This window comes from Lithobates pipiens, unplaced genomic scaffold, assembly GCF_037356315.1.
Source record: "Lithobates pipiens isolate NorthernLeopardFrog02 unplaced genomic scaffold, aLitPip1_a1.2 Scaffold_25, whole genome shotgun sequence".
Lineage (NCBI taxonomy): Eukaryota > Metazoa > Chordata > Amphibia > Anura > Ranidae > Lithobates > Lithobates pipiens.
Window position 1 is genome coordinate 42,406,286 of NW_027507787.1, and position 16,589 is coordinate 42,422,874.

The following is a 16,589-nucleotide window of genomic DNA, read 5'->3' on the forward strand; positions in this document are numbered from 1 at the left end:
ATTAAAATAATCTATTCCTTGGCGGAGTCAGCCCTTTGCCCAGCCATTGCCCTGACTGCCTTGTCAAGGGCCTTGAAAACATGGCTGGCCAACCTTGAGACTTCTTTAAACTCAGGGGTAGACCCCTCAAAGAGTGTTACAGCATTGGAGGAACCAAACATTTCAGCGGATTTCTTTGCAGAGGCATCTGTAGATTTAGTAAAGCTGTTAGCCAAATCCATGGCCAGCGCAGTTACAGCAAGGATGGCCCTGTGGCTCCATCTTTAGGTAGCAGATGGAACTTCCAAACGGGCCTTGCAGATCTATATAGACAAACTCTTGTCCAAAGGGGCCATCAAGCAAGTACCAACAGAATCTTCCTGGTGCCAAAATCTTTAAGGACCTTAAGGCCTGTGTTGGATTTAAGAACAATTACATCCTCAACGGGTGGTTCCAAATGGACTCCCTTCAGACCATAATGAAGGTGGTCCAGGAGAACGACTGGCTGATTTTGGTGGACCTTTTGGATGCCTACCTGCATGTCCCTATAAGGAAGCAACATCAGAGGTTTATGAGGTTCGCAGTTTGCGACCATCATTATCAATTCACATGTCTCCCTTTCGGCATCAGTACCGTACTAAGGGTATTTTCAAAGATTCTCCTCTCCATCATTTCTCTAATTCGCCTGGAAGGAAAAAAAAAATATCATTACTTAGACAATATCATCATTCTGGGAGACTCAACTTAACAACTCAGAGAGCAATGAGACCGGGGCCTTCTGACTCTAAACAGTTTTGATTGGATAATAAACATAAACATGGAGCACGTTGGCACCAATGACAAATTTCAGAAGCAGATGGAGTGTCCTAAAGAATGATTTTAGGGGCTTAGGAGCTAAATTGAGGAAAAGGACCTCCAAGGTAGTATTCTCAGGAATACTATCGGTACCTCGAGCCACATCAGAAAGTCAGTGGGCGATTAGGAAGTAAACAAGTGGCTGAGGAGCTGGTGTAGTAAGGCAGAGTTTGGGTTCCTGCAGAACTGGGCTGACTTCTCAGTCGGTCACCAGTTCTATAGAAGGGACAGACTGCACCTAAATAAGGAGGGTGCAAATCTGCAATGAACATATTCCAGGGAGTAGTATTGGGGGCATTAGGGGTAAGTTTACTAAAGAACATAAACCCGAGGTAAGTATAGTAATAAGTTCTATTTGCAGTCTCGGAACACCCAATAAGAGGACAGTATACGACCGGTCTAAACTACGTGACATGTTCACCAATGCCAGGAGCCTGGTGGACAAGATGGGTGAACTAGAGATACTGTTGAATGAGGAGGATTTCGATTTTGTGGGAATTTCAGAGACTTGGTTCAACCGCTCTCATGATTGGCTGGCAACCATTCAAGCGTATTCCCTTTATCGCAGGGATAGAGAGGGTAAAAAAGGGGGAGGGGTATGCCTATATATCAAGAATAATGTACAAGGGAATGTGAGAGATGACATCAATAAGGGAGCTAGGAAGGAGGCGAAATCCTTATGGAAAGAGCTCCAAAGGGATGAAGCTAAGCGGAAAATAATATTGGGAGTATGCTATAGGCCCCCTAACCTAAGGGAGGAGGGGAAAAGAGACCTCCTATCACAATTTGGATTAGTAGCCAGGATGGGAAGTGTTATCATAATGGAGGATTTTAATTATCCAGACATAGACTGGGTGGAGGGAACGACGCACTCGTCTAATGCTCGCCAGTTCCTGTCTTGCAGGACTATTTCATGGGTCAGATGGTAGACGCACCAACTAGAAACAAGGTGTTACTAGATCTATTGATTACCAACAATACAGACATGATCACTGATATGGAATTGCGGAGCAATTTCGGAAACAGCGATCACAGGTCAATTGGCTTCAGTATAAATCACACAAATAGGAAACACAAGGGGAACACAAAGACACTGAATTTCAAAAGAGCCAACTACCCTAAACTACGAACCTTGCTAGAAGATATAAATTGGGATAAAATCTTAGAAACAAAGAACACAGAGGAGGAATGGATTTGCTTTAAGAGCATATTAAATAAGGGCATTAGCCAGTGCATCCCATTTAATTTTAAAAGAGCAAACAAAAGTCATGGATGGCTTAAAGCGGGAGTCCGCCGGGACTCCGCGTTTTTTTTTTTTTTTAAAGCCAGCAGCTACAAATACTGCAGCTGCTGACTTTTAAAATAGTGACATTTACCTGTCCAGCGTGCCCGTGATGTCGGCACCCGAAGCCGATCTCTAGATCGTCTCTCGGGTGCTGCCGCCGCCATCTTGGGTATGGGAATCAGGAAATGGAGCCTTTCGGCTTCATTTCCCGGTTCCCTACTGCGCATGCGCGAGTCGCGCTGCGCAATAATGACGTTCCCCCTGCCTCTGGGATCTGTGTGTTTCCCAGCAGGCAGCGGGGCACTTGCGGAAAGGGGCGGGCACTTGCGGAAAGGGGCGTAATCTACGCCCCTTTCCGCAGAGAGCTATCCCGGAAGTGGGTGCAGATACCTGTACTGTACAGGTATCTGCACCCCCCTCCCCCTGAAAGGTGCCAATTGTGGCACCGGAGGGGGGGAGGGTTCCGATGAGCGGAAGGTCCACTTTAGGGTGGACCTCCGCTTTAACTCTAATGTAAAAATGAATATAAAAGCAAAGGTGAAGGCCTTCAGAAAAAAATACAAGGCTGAGGGATCATCATTCAGACTTTACAAAGAATGCAGCAAGATATGTAGGGTGCAATTAGGGCGACTAAGATAGAACACAAAAGACACATAGTGGAGGAGAGCAACAAAAAATCCCAAGAAATTCTTTAAGTATATAAAAAGTAAAAAAAGAGAGGACATACCATATTGGCCCCATAAAGAATGAGGAAGGACATCTGGTCTTCAAGAAGGAATCGGGGGGGGCTTCAGTAACCAAAACTGCAGTGTTTGTCCTCATGACACATAACAGAAAGCACCCTCATGGCTAACAGAGGACAGAATTTGAAATAAACTTGGGAAACATAACATTATAAAATCACCGGGACCAGATTTGCACCCGAGGGTACTTAGGGAACTCAGTCAAGTTACTGATAGTCTACTGACTAGAATTATACCAGCTGTTTGTAAAAAAGCCAATGTAGCACCAATATTTTAAAAAGGGCCAAAATACATCCCTGGGAGTTACAGACCAGTTAGCATAACATCAATAGTATGCAAGCTCTTGGGGGGATGATAAGGGACTATATACAAGATTTTAGTAATGAAAACGGTATCATTAGCAACAATTGGCATGGATTCATGAAGAATCGTTCTAGCCAAACCAATGTATGAACCTTTTAGGAGGAGGTGAGCTGCCATCTAGATAAAGGAAGACCCGTAGACATGGTGTATCTGGATTTTGCAAAAGCATTTGACACAGTTCCCCATAAACATTTACTGTACAAAGTAAGGTCCGTTGGCATGGACCATAGGGTGAGTACATAGATTGAAAACTGGCTACAAGGGCGAGTTCAAAGGGTGGTGATAAATGGGCAAAACTCGCAATGGTCAGGGGTGGGAAGTCGGGTCCCCCAGGTTTCTGTGCTGGGGCCAATCCTGTTTAATTTGTTCATAAACCACCTGGAGGATGGAGTAAACAGCTAAATCTCTGTATTTGCAGATGTATGCTGTCCAGTTCTGGGCACCAGTCCTCAGGAAGGCTGTACTGGACATGGAGCGAGTACAAAGAAGGGCAACAAAGCTAATAAACGGTCTGGAGGATATTAGTTATGAAGACGCTTGAGACGCTTGAGAGGGGATATGATTTCAACTTACAAATACCATACTTGTGACCCCATAATAGGTATAAAACTTTTTTGCTATTAGAAGAAAAGAGGTTTGACCTTAAACCGTGTAGAGGGATCTTTACTGTAAGAGCGGCAAGGATGCGGAATTTCCTTCCACAGGCGGTGGTTTCAGCGGGGAGCATCAATAGTTTAAAAAAACTATTAGACAAATGACCGCAACATACAGGGATATACAATGTAATACTGACATATAATCACACACATAGGTTGGACTTGATGACTTGTATCTTTTTTCAGCCTCCCCTACTATGTAACTATGTGTACAAAAGAGCCAGCTCCATCCCTCCCAAACAATGGAGTACTTGGGAGTAAGATTCTCTACTCAGGGATGGGTGTATCTCCCAGACAGGAAGATTTAATTCAAGTGGCACTTTAATGTCAAGGAACGTATAAATTACATTAAAACACCACTACGCTCCAAATCCCCAAGCTAGTCACAAAGCCACGAGTGACAATATATCTATTTTGGCTCCTTTACCAGAGACTTTATCCTCCACTGAACTTGACAAAGAGGCGTTACAAATCCTCGAGGACCTATGGGCTGAGGGCCACACAGAGGGTTATGTTCCATCGTTCGGTTTGGAACCCTCTGTTATACATACCCCATTTAAACCTAAATCAACATTTTTCCCAATCAACTCTAAAGGCCCTTATATAGAAACATATTATCAAGCCGTGTATAAAGATCTTTTAAGACTTTGTGATACATCCAATACTCAGAAACATCACAACTTGAGTAAAGCAGAGCATCTGGCATTAAAAAACGTAATAGCTAACACAGATACAGTGCCTTGCGAAAGTATTCGGCCCCCTTGAACTTTTCAACCTTTTGCCACATTTCAGGCTTCAAACATAAAGATATAACATTTTTATTTTTTGTGAAGAATCGCCAACAAGTGGGACACAATTGTGAAGTGGAACGAAATCTATTGGATTTTTGAAACTTTTTTAACTAATAAAAAAATCAAAAGTGGGGCGTGCAAAATTATTCGACCCCCTTGCGTTAATACTTTGTAGAGCCACCTTTTGCTGCAATTACAGCTGCAAGTCGCTTGGGGTATGTCTCTATCAGTTTTGCACAGAGACTGAAATTCTTGCCCATTTTTCCTTGCAAAACAGCTCGAACTCAGTGAGGTTGGATGGAGAGCGTTTGTGAACAGCAGTTTTCAGCTCTTTCCACAGATTCTCGATTTCAATTCAGGTCTGGACTTTGACTTGGCCATTCTAACACCTGGATACGTTTATTTGTGAACCATTCCTTTGTAGATTTTGCTGTATGTTTGGGATCATTGTCTTGTTGGAAGATAAATCTCCGTCCCAGTTTCAGGTCTTTTGCAGACTCCAACAGGTTTTCATCCAGAATGGTCCTGTATTTGGCTGCATCCATCTTCCCCTCAATTTTAACCATCTTCCCTGTCCCTGCTGAAGAAAAGCAGGCCCAAACCATGATGCTGCCACCACCATGTTTGACAGTGGGGATGGTGTGTTGAGGGTGATGAGCTGTGTTGCTTTTACGCCAAACATATCATTTTGCATTGTGGGCAAAAAGTTTGATTTTGGTTTCATCTGACCAGAGCACCTTCTTCCACATGTTTGGTGTGTCTCCCAGGTGGCTTGTGGCAAACTTTAGACGAGACTTTTTATGGATATCTTTGAGAAATGGCTTTCTTCTTGCCACTCTTCCATAAAGGCCAGATTTGTGCAGTGTACGACTGATTGTTGTCCTATGGACAGACTCTCCCACCTCAGCTGTAGTTCTCTGCCGTTCATCCAGAGTGATCATGGGCCTCTTGGCTGCATCTCTGATCAGTCTTCTCCTTGTCTGAGCTGAAAGTTTAGAGGGACGGCCAGGTCTTGGTAGATTTGCAGTGGTCTGATACTCCTTCCATTTCAAAATGATCGCTTGCACAGTGCTCCTTGGGATGTTTAAAGCTTGGGAAATCTTTTTGTATCCAAATCCAGCTTTAAACTTCTCCACAACAGTATTACGGACTTGCCTGGTGTGTTCCTTGGTCTTCATGATGCTCTCTGTGCTTTCAACAGAACCCTGAGACTATCACAGAGCAGGTGCATTTATACAGAGACTTGATTACACATAGGTGGATTCTATTTATCACCATCAGTCATTTAGGACAACATTGGATCATTCAGAGATCCTCGCTGAACTTCTGGAGTGAGTTTGCTGCACTGAAAGTAAAGGGGCCGAATAATTTTGCATGCACCACTTTTCAGTTTTTTATTTGCTAAAAAAGTTTTAAATATCCAATAGATTTCGTTCCACTTCACAATTGTGTCCCACTTGTTGGTGATTCTTCACAAAAAATAAAAATTGTATATCTTTATGTTTGAAGCCTGAAATGTGGCAAAAGGTTGAAAAGTTCAAGGGGGCCGAATACTTTCGCAAGGCACTGTATTTCCATCAGGCAGGCAGATAAGGGAGGCAGCCTTGTAGTACAAAATTGAGTAGACTATATTAAAGAAGCTAGGAGATTGCTGGCTGATACAAACATGTATTTGATATTATGGACTGACCCTTTACCAGAGTTCCAGTTGGAACTCAGGACCTTGGTACAAGAGGCATGGGAAAATGGGTGCTCACCAAGAAAGAAAGACAATTTATGTTGCCATCAGAGTGTAGCACCCCATACTTCTACCACCTCCCTAAGGTTCACAAAACATTAGTCAACCCACCGAGAAGACCAATTGTGGCCAGCACTAATAGTTTTTTAAATGGTTTATCAAATTACATTGATTTCTGTTTACAACCTCTGGTGGAGTCAATTACCCTCGTATATTAAGGACTCAAACTAAGTAATCGAAGCCCTTCAGCATTACACATGGGAGGAGGGATATTGGTGGGTAGGGATGAGCCGAACACCCCCCTGTTCGGTTCGCACCAGAACCTGCGAACAGACCTAAACTTCGTGTGAACTTTAGAACCCTATTAAAGTCTATGGGACTCGAACGTTCACAATCTAAAGTGTTAATTTTAAAGGGTAATATGCAGGTTACTGTCCTAAAAAGTGTTTGGGGACCCGGGTCCTGCCCCAGGGGACATGGATCAATGCAAAGAAACATTTTAAAAACTGCAGTTTTTTTCAGGAGCAGTGATTTTAATAATGATTAAAGTGAAACAATAAAAGTGTAATATTCCTTTAAATTTCGTAGCTGGGGGGTATCTATAGTATGCCTGTGAAGGGGCACATGTTTCTGCTGCTTATAACTGTCCCTGCACAAAGTGTCATTTGTGCAGGAAAAAAAGTCTTTTAAAATCACTTGCGGCTATTGTCGGGTCCCGTTATACAGAGAACACTCAATGAGTGTTCTCTGCATTAGCCGACAATTCATTCATTCATTGATAAAAAAAAAAAGCGTGGGGGTTCCCCTAAATTCAATTACCAGGCCCTTCAGGTCTGACATGGATATTAAGGGGAACCCCGTGTCAAATTTAAAAAAAAAATTGACGTGGGGGTCCCCCTAAATATCCATAACCAGACCCTTCAGGTCTGATATGGATATTAAGGGGAACCCCCGCATCAAATTAAAAAAAAAATTGACCACAAGGGATTTGACATGAGTTCGACTCGAACTCGAAGCTCATCCCTATTGGTGGGCATTTCTTGATGTCACCTCCCTCTATACATCTATACCCCAAAAAGTGGGTCTGAAGGCTATGCAACATTTTTTGTCTAAAAGTGGAGATTTTAATTTGTTACAGTCACAATTTTTAATCCAGGCCACTGAATTTTGCCTAAAACGCAATTATTTTGCTTTTGATGAGCAGTTTTATTTACAATGTAGGGGTACTGCCATGGGGGAAAACTTTGCCCCAGTATATGCCAACCTTACCATAGGTCTTTGGGAGGAGGACAGCATCTGGTCCAACAATACATTTGCTGAACACATTGCGTAATTTGGACGGTACATCGACAATGTGAGTCTCATATGGAGCGGGGGCCCTGGGCTCTTCCCCTCCTTTTTGGCCCATTGCAACACTAACCCACTTGGCTTTTATCTTTTATGCACATTTTTGCTATTAGAGAGATAATTGATAACCTGGATCACTAAGGGTAATGGGTCCTGTGGGTAAGGGGTGGAGAAGTGGAAGGGGGGAACAGCTAGAGGGAAGGGGTCTCAAGGTATAAGGCACCATAAAACATTTAAACTGAAGTGGATAGGTCCCCGGGTTGGTCAGGAGCTTTCCAACCCCCCCCCCCCCCCACAAAAAGTAACCTGGTGTGATCGGTCGGGAAAAGCTGAGTCAGTTTCCTCCCCGAGTGAGGAGCCCCATGTGGCCACCTCGACAGAGGCGTTGGGGTACCCCTAAAGGATACAAGGCTCACGAGGCTCAGTTGGGGAGTTCCTGTCCTTCCAGTTACCGACCAGGAGGAACAAAGGTAAAAAAAGGGAACATGGTGGATATTCATCTTGGGAGACTGAGGGAGGTGTGGTTTCCTTGGGCTTCTTGGGACTGACCTTATTCTTGGGTTTGGGTCAGTTGGTAGCAGATCAGTCTATTCCTGGACTCTGGGTCTGTGCTCTCTCTCCAGCCTTGGTTCACATATGTCCAGGGGCAGGGATGTCGATCCGCCCAATAATTCTTAAGCTTCCTCTTTTCTCTACTCCACATTGTCCAATCAAGCACCAAACGCTATAGGGATCCAATGTGGTGGTCACTATGCCCAAGCTGAGCGTCTCTCAGCTATGCATGGATCTTCTATGAGCTGCAGCTGCAAGTGACAGGCTGCAGCTCAGGTATTAGGACAACATAAATGTGTGTAGTGAGTCAGTGCTTATCGGGCCCCATTACCCTTGGGGCCTGTGTAACCTGCTTGCGTTGTACATAAAGAGGGTACAACATTGGCTATCATAGATTTTGCCTTGTTTTTTGTAATTTACACTTTCTACCACGTACAGTCAGGTCCATAAATATTGGGACATCAACACAATTCTAATCTTTTTGTCTATATACATCACCACAAGGGATTTGAAATGAAACAAACAAGATGTGCTTTAACTGCAGACTTTCAGATTTAATTTGAGGGTATTTACATCCACATCAGGTGAACGGTGTAGGAATTACAACAGTTTGTATATGTGCCTCACACTTTTTAAGGGACCAAAAGTAATGGGACAATTGGCTGTTCAGCTGTTCCATGGCCAGGTGTGTGTTAATCCCTCATTATCCCATTTACAAGGAGCAGATAAAAGGTCCAGAGTTCATTTCAAGTGTGCTATTTGCATTTGGAATCTGTTGCTGTCAACTCTCAATATGAGATTCAAAGAGCTGTCACTATCAGTGAAGCAAGCCATCATTAGGCTGAAAAAACAAAACAAACCCATCAGAGAGATAGCAAAAACATTAGGTGTGGCCAAATCAACTGTTTGGAACATCCTTAAAAAGAAAGAACACAACGGTGAGTTCAGCAACACCAAAAGACCCAGAAGACCATGGAAAACAACTGTGGTGGGTGACCGAAGAATTCTTTCCCTGGTGAAGAAAACACCCTTCACAACAGTTGGCCAGATCAAGAACACTCTCCAGGAGGTAGGTGTATGTGTGTCAAAGTAAACAATCAAGGGAAGACTTCACCAGAGTGAATACAGAGGGTTCACCACAAGATGTAAACCATTGGTGAGCCTCAAAAACAGGAAGGCCAGATTAGAGTTTGCCAAACAACATCTAAAAAAGCCTTCACAGTTCTGGAACAACATCCTATGGACAGATGAGACCAAGATCAACTTGTACCAGGGTGATGGGAAGAGAAGAGTATGGAGAAGGAAAGGAACTGCTCATGATCCAAAGCATACCACCTCATCAGTAAAGCATGGTGGTGGTAATGTCATGGCGTGGGCATGTATGGCTGCCAATGGAACTGGTTCTCTTGTATTTATTGATGATGTGACTGCTGACAAGAGCAGCAGGATGAATTCTGAAGTGTTTCGGGCAATATTATCTGCTCATATTCAGCAAAATGCTTGAGAACTCATTGGACTGTGCTTCACAGTGCAGATGGACAATGACCCGAAGCATACTGCGAAAGCAGCCAAAGAGTTTTTTAAGGGAAAGAAGTGGAATGTTATGCAATGGCCAAGTCAATCACCTGACCTGAATCTGATTGAGCATGCATTTCACTTGCTGAAGACAAAACTGAAGGCAGAATGCCCCAAGATCAAGCAGAAGCTGAAGACAGTTGCAGTAGAGGCCCTGCAGAGCATCATCAGGGATGAAACCCAGTGCCTGGTGATGTCTATGCGTTCCAGACTTCAGGCTGTAATTGACTGCAAAGGATTTGCAACCAACTATTAAAAAGTGAAAGTTTGATGGATGATTGTTAATCTGTCCCATTACTTTTGGTCCCTTAAAAAGTGTGAGGCACATATACAAACTGTTGTAATTCCTAAACCGTTCACCTTATTTGGATGTAAATACCCTCAAATTAAAGCTGAAAGTCTGCAGTTAAGGCGCATCTTGTTAGTTTCATTTCAAATCCATTGTGGTGGTGTATAGAGCCAAAAATATTAGAATTGTGTCGATGTCCCAATATTTATGGACCTGACTGTAAATCGAAGGATTAACATCTATGAAGCCTTCCTGACACCAAGGATGTAACTAGAGCTGGGTGGTTCAACAATATTCATATCTTCCATCCTGTCATTGGATAATAACATCTGCCTTATCGTTCTGATTGAATCCAGCTGTCAGTGTTACCTGTGTGGATCTAAATGGTGGGGTATTTTCCTGAAACGAATTGGAACTGAAGAAATGTCTTGGAGCGGCTACAAATCATCTTCAGAACAAGCCCAGTTGAATGTGACTACTACTAGATATGCCATGATCTAGCTAAATGAGAACCTTTACAGACACACTGATAAAGTTCATAATTTGCCACACAAGGCAAATGTGCAAAACAGAGTATTGCCAGTGACACATAGCATTCTGCATATTAAAAAATATAGTGGATATTATTGAGACCTGGGTCTTGCATTGAAGGTGAAACCCAGGTATGAGTGATTAATCAGATATTCAACTGCATATTTGTATATTATTGTTATTGAACAACCAGCTATTCAAAGTGCTATACTGTATATTCCTATTTCATGACCTGTGGTTATACTATTTAGTTTATTTATCCCTTTACAGGCAGTCCATGAGTTACAAACATCTGACTTACAATCGACTCATGCCGTGTACACACGGTGGGACTTTCCAGCAGAAAAAGTCAGACAGAATCTTTTCATCGGATATTCCGATCGTGTCTATGCCTCATCAGACATTAAAAAAAAAAAATTCTGACAGACCTAGAAATAGAACATGTTTTAAATCTTTCTGACGGAATCAATTCCTATCTTTATGCTGTTCCGATGGACCAAAAACGGCGCATGGGCAGCTATTGGCTACTGGCTATTGAACTTCCTTTTTCTAGTCCCGTTGTATGTGCTATACGCTACTGCATTCTAGACGATTGGACTTTGGTGTGATCGTGTGTAGACAAGACTGTTTCGGCGGAACTCTGACGGAACTTCCTTCGGAAAAACCGTCAGAGTTTATTCTGACGGAACAAACGGTCGTGTGTACGCCGCATTACACTTACAGATGGAGGGAGACAACAGTAAGTGTAAATCTAGCCCTATGAAGTAAAATTCACTCCTGTAAGAGCTATTATAGGAAAAAAGGTGTCTCCGCTGATGCTTTATCACCAATCCTTGTTTCCATGACAAACCAAAATTTTCTAAATCCAAGTGTCATTGGGACAGAAAGTGAGGTGAGATCTTCTGAACAGGGGCACAGACAGCAAAACAAATGTTACAGAGGTGTTAAAGTGGTTGCAAACCCTTACAAAACACTTTGACCTAGAGGTAAGCCTAGATTAAGGCTTACCTGTAGGTCCAAGAAATATCTCCTAAACCTACACGGTTTAGGAGATATTTGCCGAAAGACAGGCACCGCTGTCTATGGCGCATGCGCCGTAGTCAGCGGCGCGCAGGCGCACTGAGCGCGGCACTGTCAACGACGAAGATGCCGCACGTGGCGGCTCCCGTGCGCATGCGTGGGAGTGACGTCATCGCGGTTTCGCCGAATGACAGCGGCGGAGCAGCGAGACCCCCCGAGAAGATGGATGCGCCGGACTACAGGGGACAGCGTTGACTTCGCTGTCTCCTGTGTCAGGTAAGTGACACATAATGAATTACTATGCAATGCATAGTAATCCATTATGCTTTGCCTTTGCAGGGCATGAAAGAGGAAGTAAACTCATCAGGGCTTACTTCCTCTTTAACCCTTCCATATGCTATCCAAAAAAAGTTAAAATATATTTTTTTTTGCCTGGATTTACACTTAAAAAATGTACCTTTTCCAATGTACATACAAATTCAACCTAAGAACAAACCTACAGAACCTACCCTGTTTGTAACCCGGGGACTGCCTATATTACCTTGTTTCTCTTTTTCCCACAAATCTATGTAGCTAATACATATCATGCAATGTGTAAAATTTTTCTTTATTACTTCTAAATGAAGAACTAACAAAAAATAAATAATAGACAACCCTATCTGCAGCAACTGTTCACAAAGTCTGAATGATTCATATCAGTTAAATGGCAGGTAATCTTGTTTCATAAAAGTCCTCTGATTCTGGAGAGTTCTCATAAATGGCATCATCTCTTCTTGGAATAGGAACATTTTCATAGATTTGGTTTGTAGAATCCTGTGTGACATACGGAGTTCTATTTGTACATAATTCCTTTGGGTTGAAGTCTTTATGTTTATTCTGTAGTAGAAAGAAATAAGTTAATTTGATCAGCTATGTTGAAATCTGGCATGGAACACATTTAGCATTTTGATGGAATACCACTGTTTTCTACTGTCACTAAAATTGTTATATGTGTGTCATGTGCCTGGTACATCTTTATATTGTCTAAGCAATTGCTGACAATATTAAGGAGTAAATCAGACTGTAAATATTCATGAATAAATGGTGCTTTCTAGCTAACAGCAGAAACGATAGGCGCAACAACTTTAAATGGTTGCTGGATGAATCCAAGCAGGTTTTGTTGGGGTACAACGGCATGTTAAACCTCTGTGTGATGCTAACTATGATGCCAACATCCCGTTTTTTGGCACTCTGTTTACCAGATTTGTATCACACTTCCTTGGTTTTATGCCTAACATTAGTGTTACCAAGTATATGATCTATTTGACACCACTGATGCCTTAGAGGTTTGGGAATTTTGGTACTAAGGAGAAGGATTATTACTTATTAGGAGAGCTTACAGGTAGAATTCCACACTAACCTGACTAGTCTTAAAAATGCTCCCTCCCCTCCCAGCACCTGTAAATACTATGTAAAGGATAGGTGGGTGGTACTTCCTCCATGTTCCCCTCCTCGTTGGGCACCAAGCAAGGGCCACAGGCTTACCTCAGGAAGGGTGCCTTGGGGCTATGATAGGCACTTTGGTTAGGAACACTGTTTTACACACGGGATGCTTTTACAACTGAACTCTAATAAACTCTCTTGATGTAATATATACCCCCATGGTCACTTGTGCATTTAGGAGGGACATGCAGAGCCAATGCCCTCTTCACCACTACCTCACTCCCAGTAACGATATGGGGTCTCGCCATGCACCTAGCACAGATTCCATGCATGAACTTCACTTCACTTGTGTACAGGGTGAGCACCTTGGTGGTGCAGATCTTCTCCCGTTGCTATGGGAGATGGATCACTGCAAAAGCAGTGCTGACAATGTCTCCCTTTGCTGCAAGAGACTGTCCCACCTGCCACATACACACACTTCATGACAGGCTGCTAGAGAACCCTTTGCTATCCTTGGTAACTACTTGTATCTTCACACTGTGTTAACTCTGGTACCATTATCTTCACACCCCAATGGGCTTAGTGACCTGAGCTGTAGACTATATGTGCCTTTACACCCCTTGAATAACTTCAGATCCGGCAAGGACAATGTTTTAAAGTTTTACGTAAATAATTCAGCATGATGACATACACCGGTAACAATGCAAACATAAAGTGCAGTCTTTGCCTAACATCCCTAGTTCCTAATTTCAGGGGTGTGGCTGCCCCAGAGTACCTGCTTAGGATGAAAGTCCATACTTTGCAGAGTCCATAGGAAATTTCTTCAGGGAGGACTTCAAGCCACAGCAATCTTCCCTAACAGTGGGAACTCCGATTTTGGCATGACGCTGGTGATCCAGACTCTGGCAATGGTGATGAGCAATCCATCTCTCTAGCTCCGAGCCCCTTGGGTGCAGACCCCTGTTCCTTTTTTTAGTACACAGAACCAGTGGGTTGGACCCAGCAAAGACCTCCAAAAGGAAACCCAGGAACATGGTTAAACCTACCCTTCCCAACCGGTGCAGCGTTAACCTCTACCTGTTAACAACTAACTAGACATTTGCGTTTCATTTAGTTCCGAATTAAAATTCAGACAAATTTTCGTTATTAGGACATTTGGATGTGTCCGAATTTCCGAATTAGAATAGTACCAAATTTAAACAAATCCGAAATAACAAAATTATAATAGTTTTTGAATACTTTTCGAATTCGGAAACTTTTTAAATTCAAATAGTTTTCCAATTTCCAAAGAGAAATTAATAGAATACAGAATAAAAGAAATAGAATAGAAAAAAAATATTTCTATGCCTTTATTTTCTATTCTATTTTATTATTTTTGGAAATTGGAAAACTATTTGAATTAGAAAACTATTCGAAAACTATTCTAAATTGATTTGAAAATTTTTTGAAATCGATTTGAAAATGAATAATCAAAAAGAATCCTGAAAACGAATTAAACTAATTAAACTGATTTAACTGAACAAATTTATGTAAATAACAAATCGAAACAAGACAAAACACTTTTTTTCTTCTGCACATGTCTACAACTAACCTGTGTAAGAAAGATCTGTATACTGTATTTACCTATGTTCAGCCTGCTCCCATTCGGTCACATGATCCCCTGTGTCAGCCAGCGGCTGCTGCAGGGGAGAGGAGAGAGCACTCAACAACGGTTGGAAAGGCCTGGAAGCAATGATATCACCCAATGATGTCACTCATAGCCTCCTATGGACCATCCGATGTACTTCTGTACTTGCCAGTGCCTGGCGTTCAGTGCTGTCTTCCTACAGCCAGTTCTTCTTACTGCTGTTGGTCCTCGACTCTGGCTTCCCGAGGAACCCCAGCTGGCTTCCAACTGTGAAAGGTCCTGCACATGTGATGTGCCCCAGAACGTTGTGGGAGCAGAGAGGGTGGGGCGGGGCATAGGAGTGGGTACTAATAAAAATTCGCCCCCACCCCCCAAAAAAAACTGTAACTCAGTGACAGGCTGGAGGAAGGAAGCAAATTAATAGTACTTCGCTTTTTGAGTTAAGTTTTGCTTTAAGCACTTTCAGCAGCCGATTTAATCAATTACTGAGTTTTCAGCTTCTTCACCTTTTAATCTTTGCTAATGTTCTTGTTTAACCTGGTGCCGTGATCACTATCCCAGGTTTTCTGTAGCCTTTTTCACACCTTTGCATGCAGTGACTAGAGTTGTGTCTCCCTACACTGGGTGCATCAATAGAAACACACTACCCTGTAGTTTAGGATTGCAAGATGCTACTCCCTCCCTTCTCCAAGGTAACAGACTGATTGGAGACTACACTGTCCACTGGTAAAACTCTTTCCTGTGAAGACCGGAAGTTCAAGAAAGCAGCACTAAAAGTGCAGAAGCCAGCAGTATTGAAAGCTGTAAACTGCAAGTGCTGGGGTAAGAATTTTAAGAAATTGTTTACTGAAGAGTGTTTATTAACCCAAGAACAAAAATTTAATATTTGATTGCAGAAAAACAAATACTCCTGTGCACAAGTGAGTACCAGGTGGACTAAAGTTCATGGTGGAAAGTGCCCTTGGCCTTGTTGCCCTCAAGGCTAGGGATATCCTAATAGTCAAGAGGGAAAGAAGAAAAACAGGGCACACCATCCTTGTGCATTATCCTTAAATGTCTTTTTATTAAAAATAAGATAAAAAATGACTAATTTCTGAGGAAGAAGGTATCCCTTTAAAACGTGTCAGCCAGCAGTGGCCCTTGACATCTCCTGTATTACCAGCTGGAGTCTGTTTGTCAGTCAACTTACTACGGTCCTTTGGAGATCATTTGTACTGCAAACTTTATATAATATGTTTATGAGTAGTTTTGTATCTTATTTTTAATAAAAAGACTTTTAAGTATAATGCACAAGGCTGGTGAGCCCTCTTTTTCTTATTTCCCTTTCAAAAATGTAATATGTTGCAGCTTACCAGTCCTCAGATGTGGTATTTGTATTAGTTTTCATTTTCAGGATAAGAACATTTTGAGAAAGTAGACAAATACTAGACATGTGCGATTTGTTTCGTACGAATCTCAAATTCGTACGAATTTCCCAAAATACGAACGTTCGGGAGGATCCGAAATACGAATTGCCGTGCGTCCAAATTCTGTACGGAATACAAACTTTTGTTTATGAAATTTTGGATTTCGGATCAGTTGTCGTCGAATCGACGACGACTCAGTCATTATGCTTATTATGACTTGCAAAAGACTTCTGTAATAGAAGTCAAAGTAAGTTGCCTGAAGACATCAGTGAAGGACTTTCCTCCTCTCTGGGCAGGCTGCCAAGAAAAGATCAAAGTGATACAATGTTTCTTCTTCAATGGGCTGAACTCCTGTGTAGAAGTTCTCAGTTTAACCATTTAAAGACTAAATCTTTTCTGACACTTGTTGC

General features: G+C 42.4%; 1 protein-coding gene across 4 annotated transcripts in view; it reads right to left on the reverse strand.

Annotated features, from left to right (window-relative positions):
- Positions 1-12,312: 12,312 nt before the first annotated feature.
- The window catches only part of LOC143930232 (uncharacterized), a 109,309-nt gene continuing 105,032 nt past the window's right edge, over positions 12,313-16,589 (reverse strand). For all 4 annotated transcript variants that reach the window (XM_077454373.1, XM_077454369.1, XM_077454370.1 and 1 more), the window contains one exon: positions 12,313-12,600. In XM_077454373.1, coding sequence (XP_077310499.1) covers positions 12,424-12,600 — 177 coding nt within the window. In that variant the 3' untranslated portion in view covers positions 12,313-12,423. The remainder of the gene's footprint in view (positions 12,601-16,589) is intronic.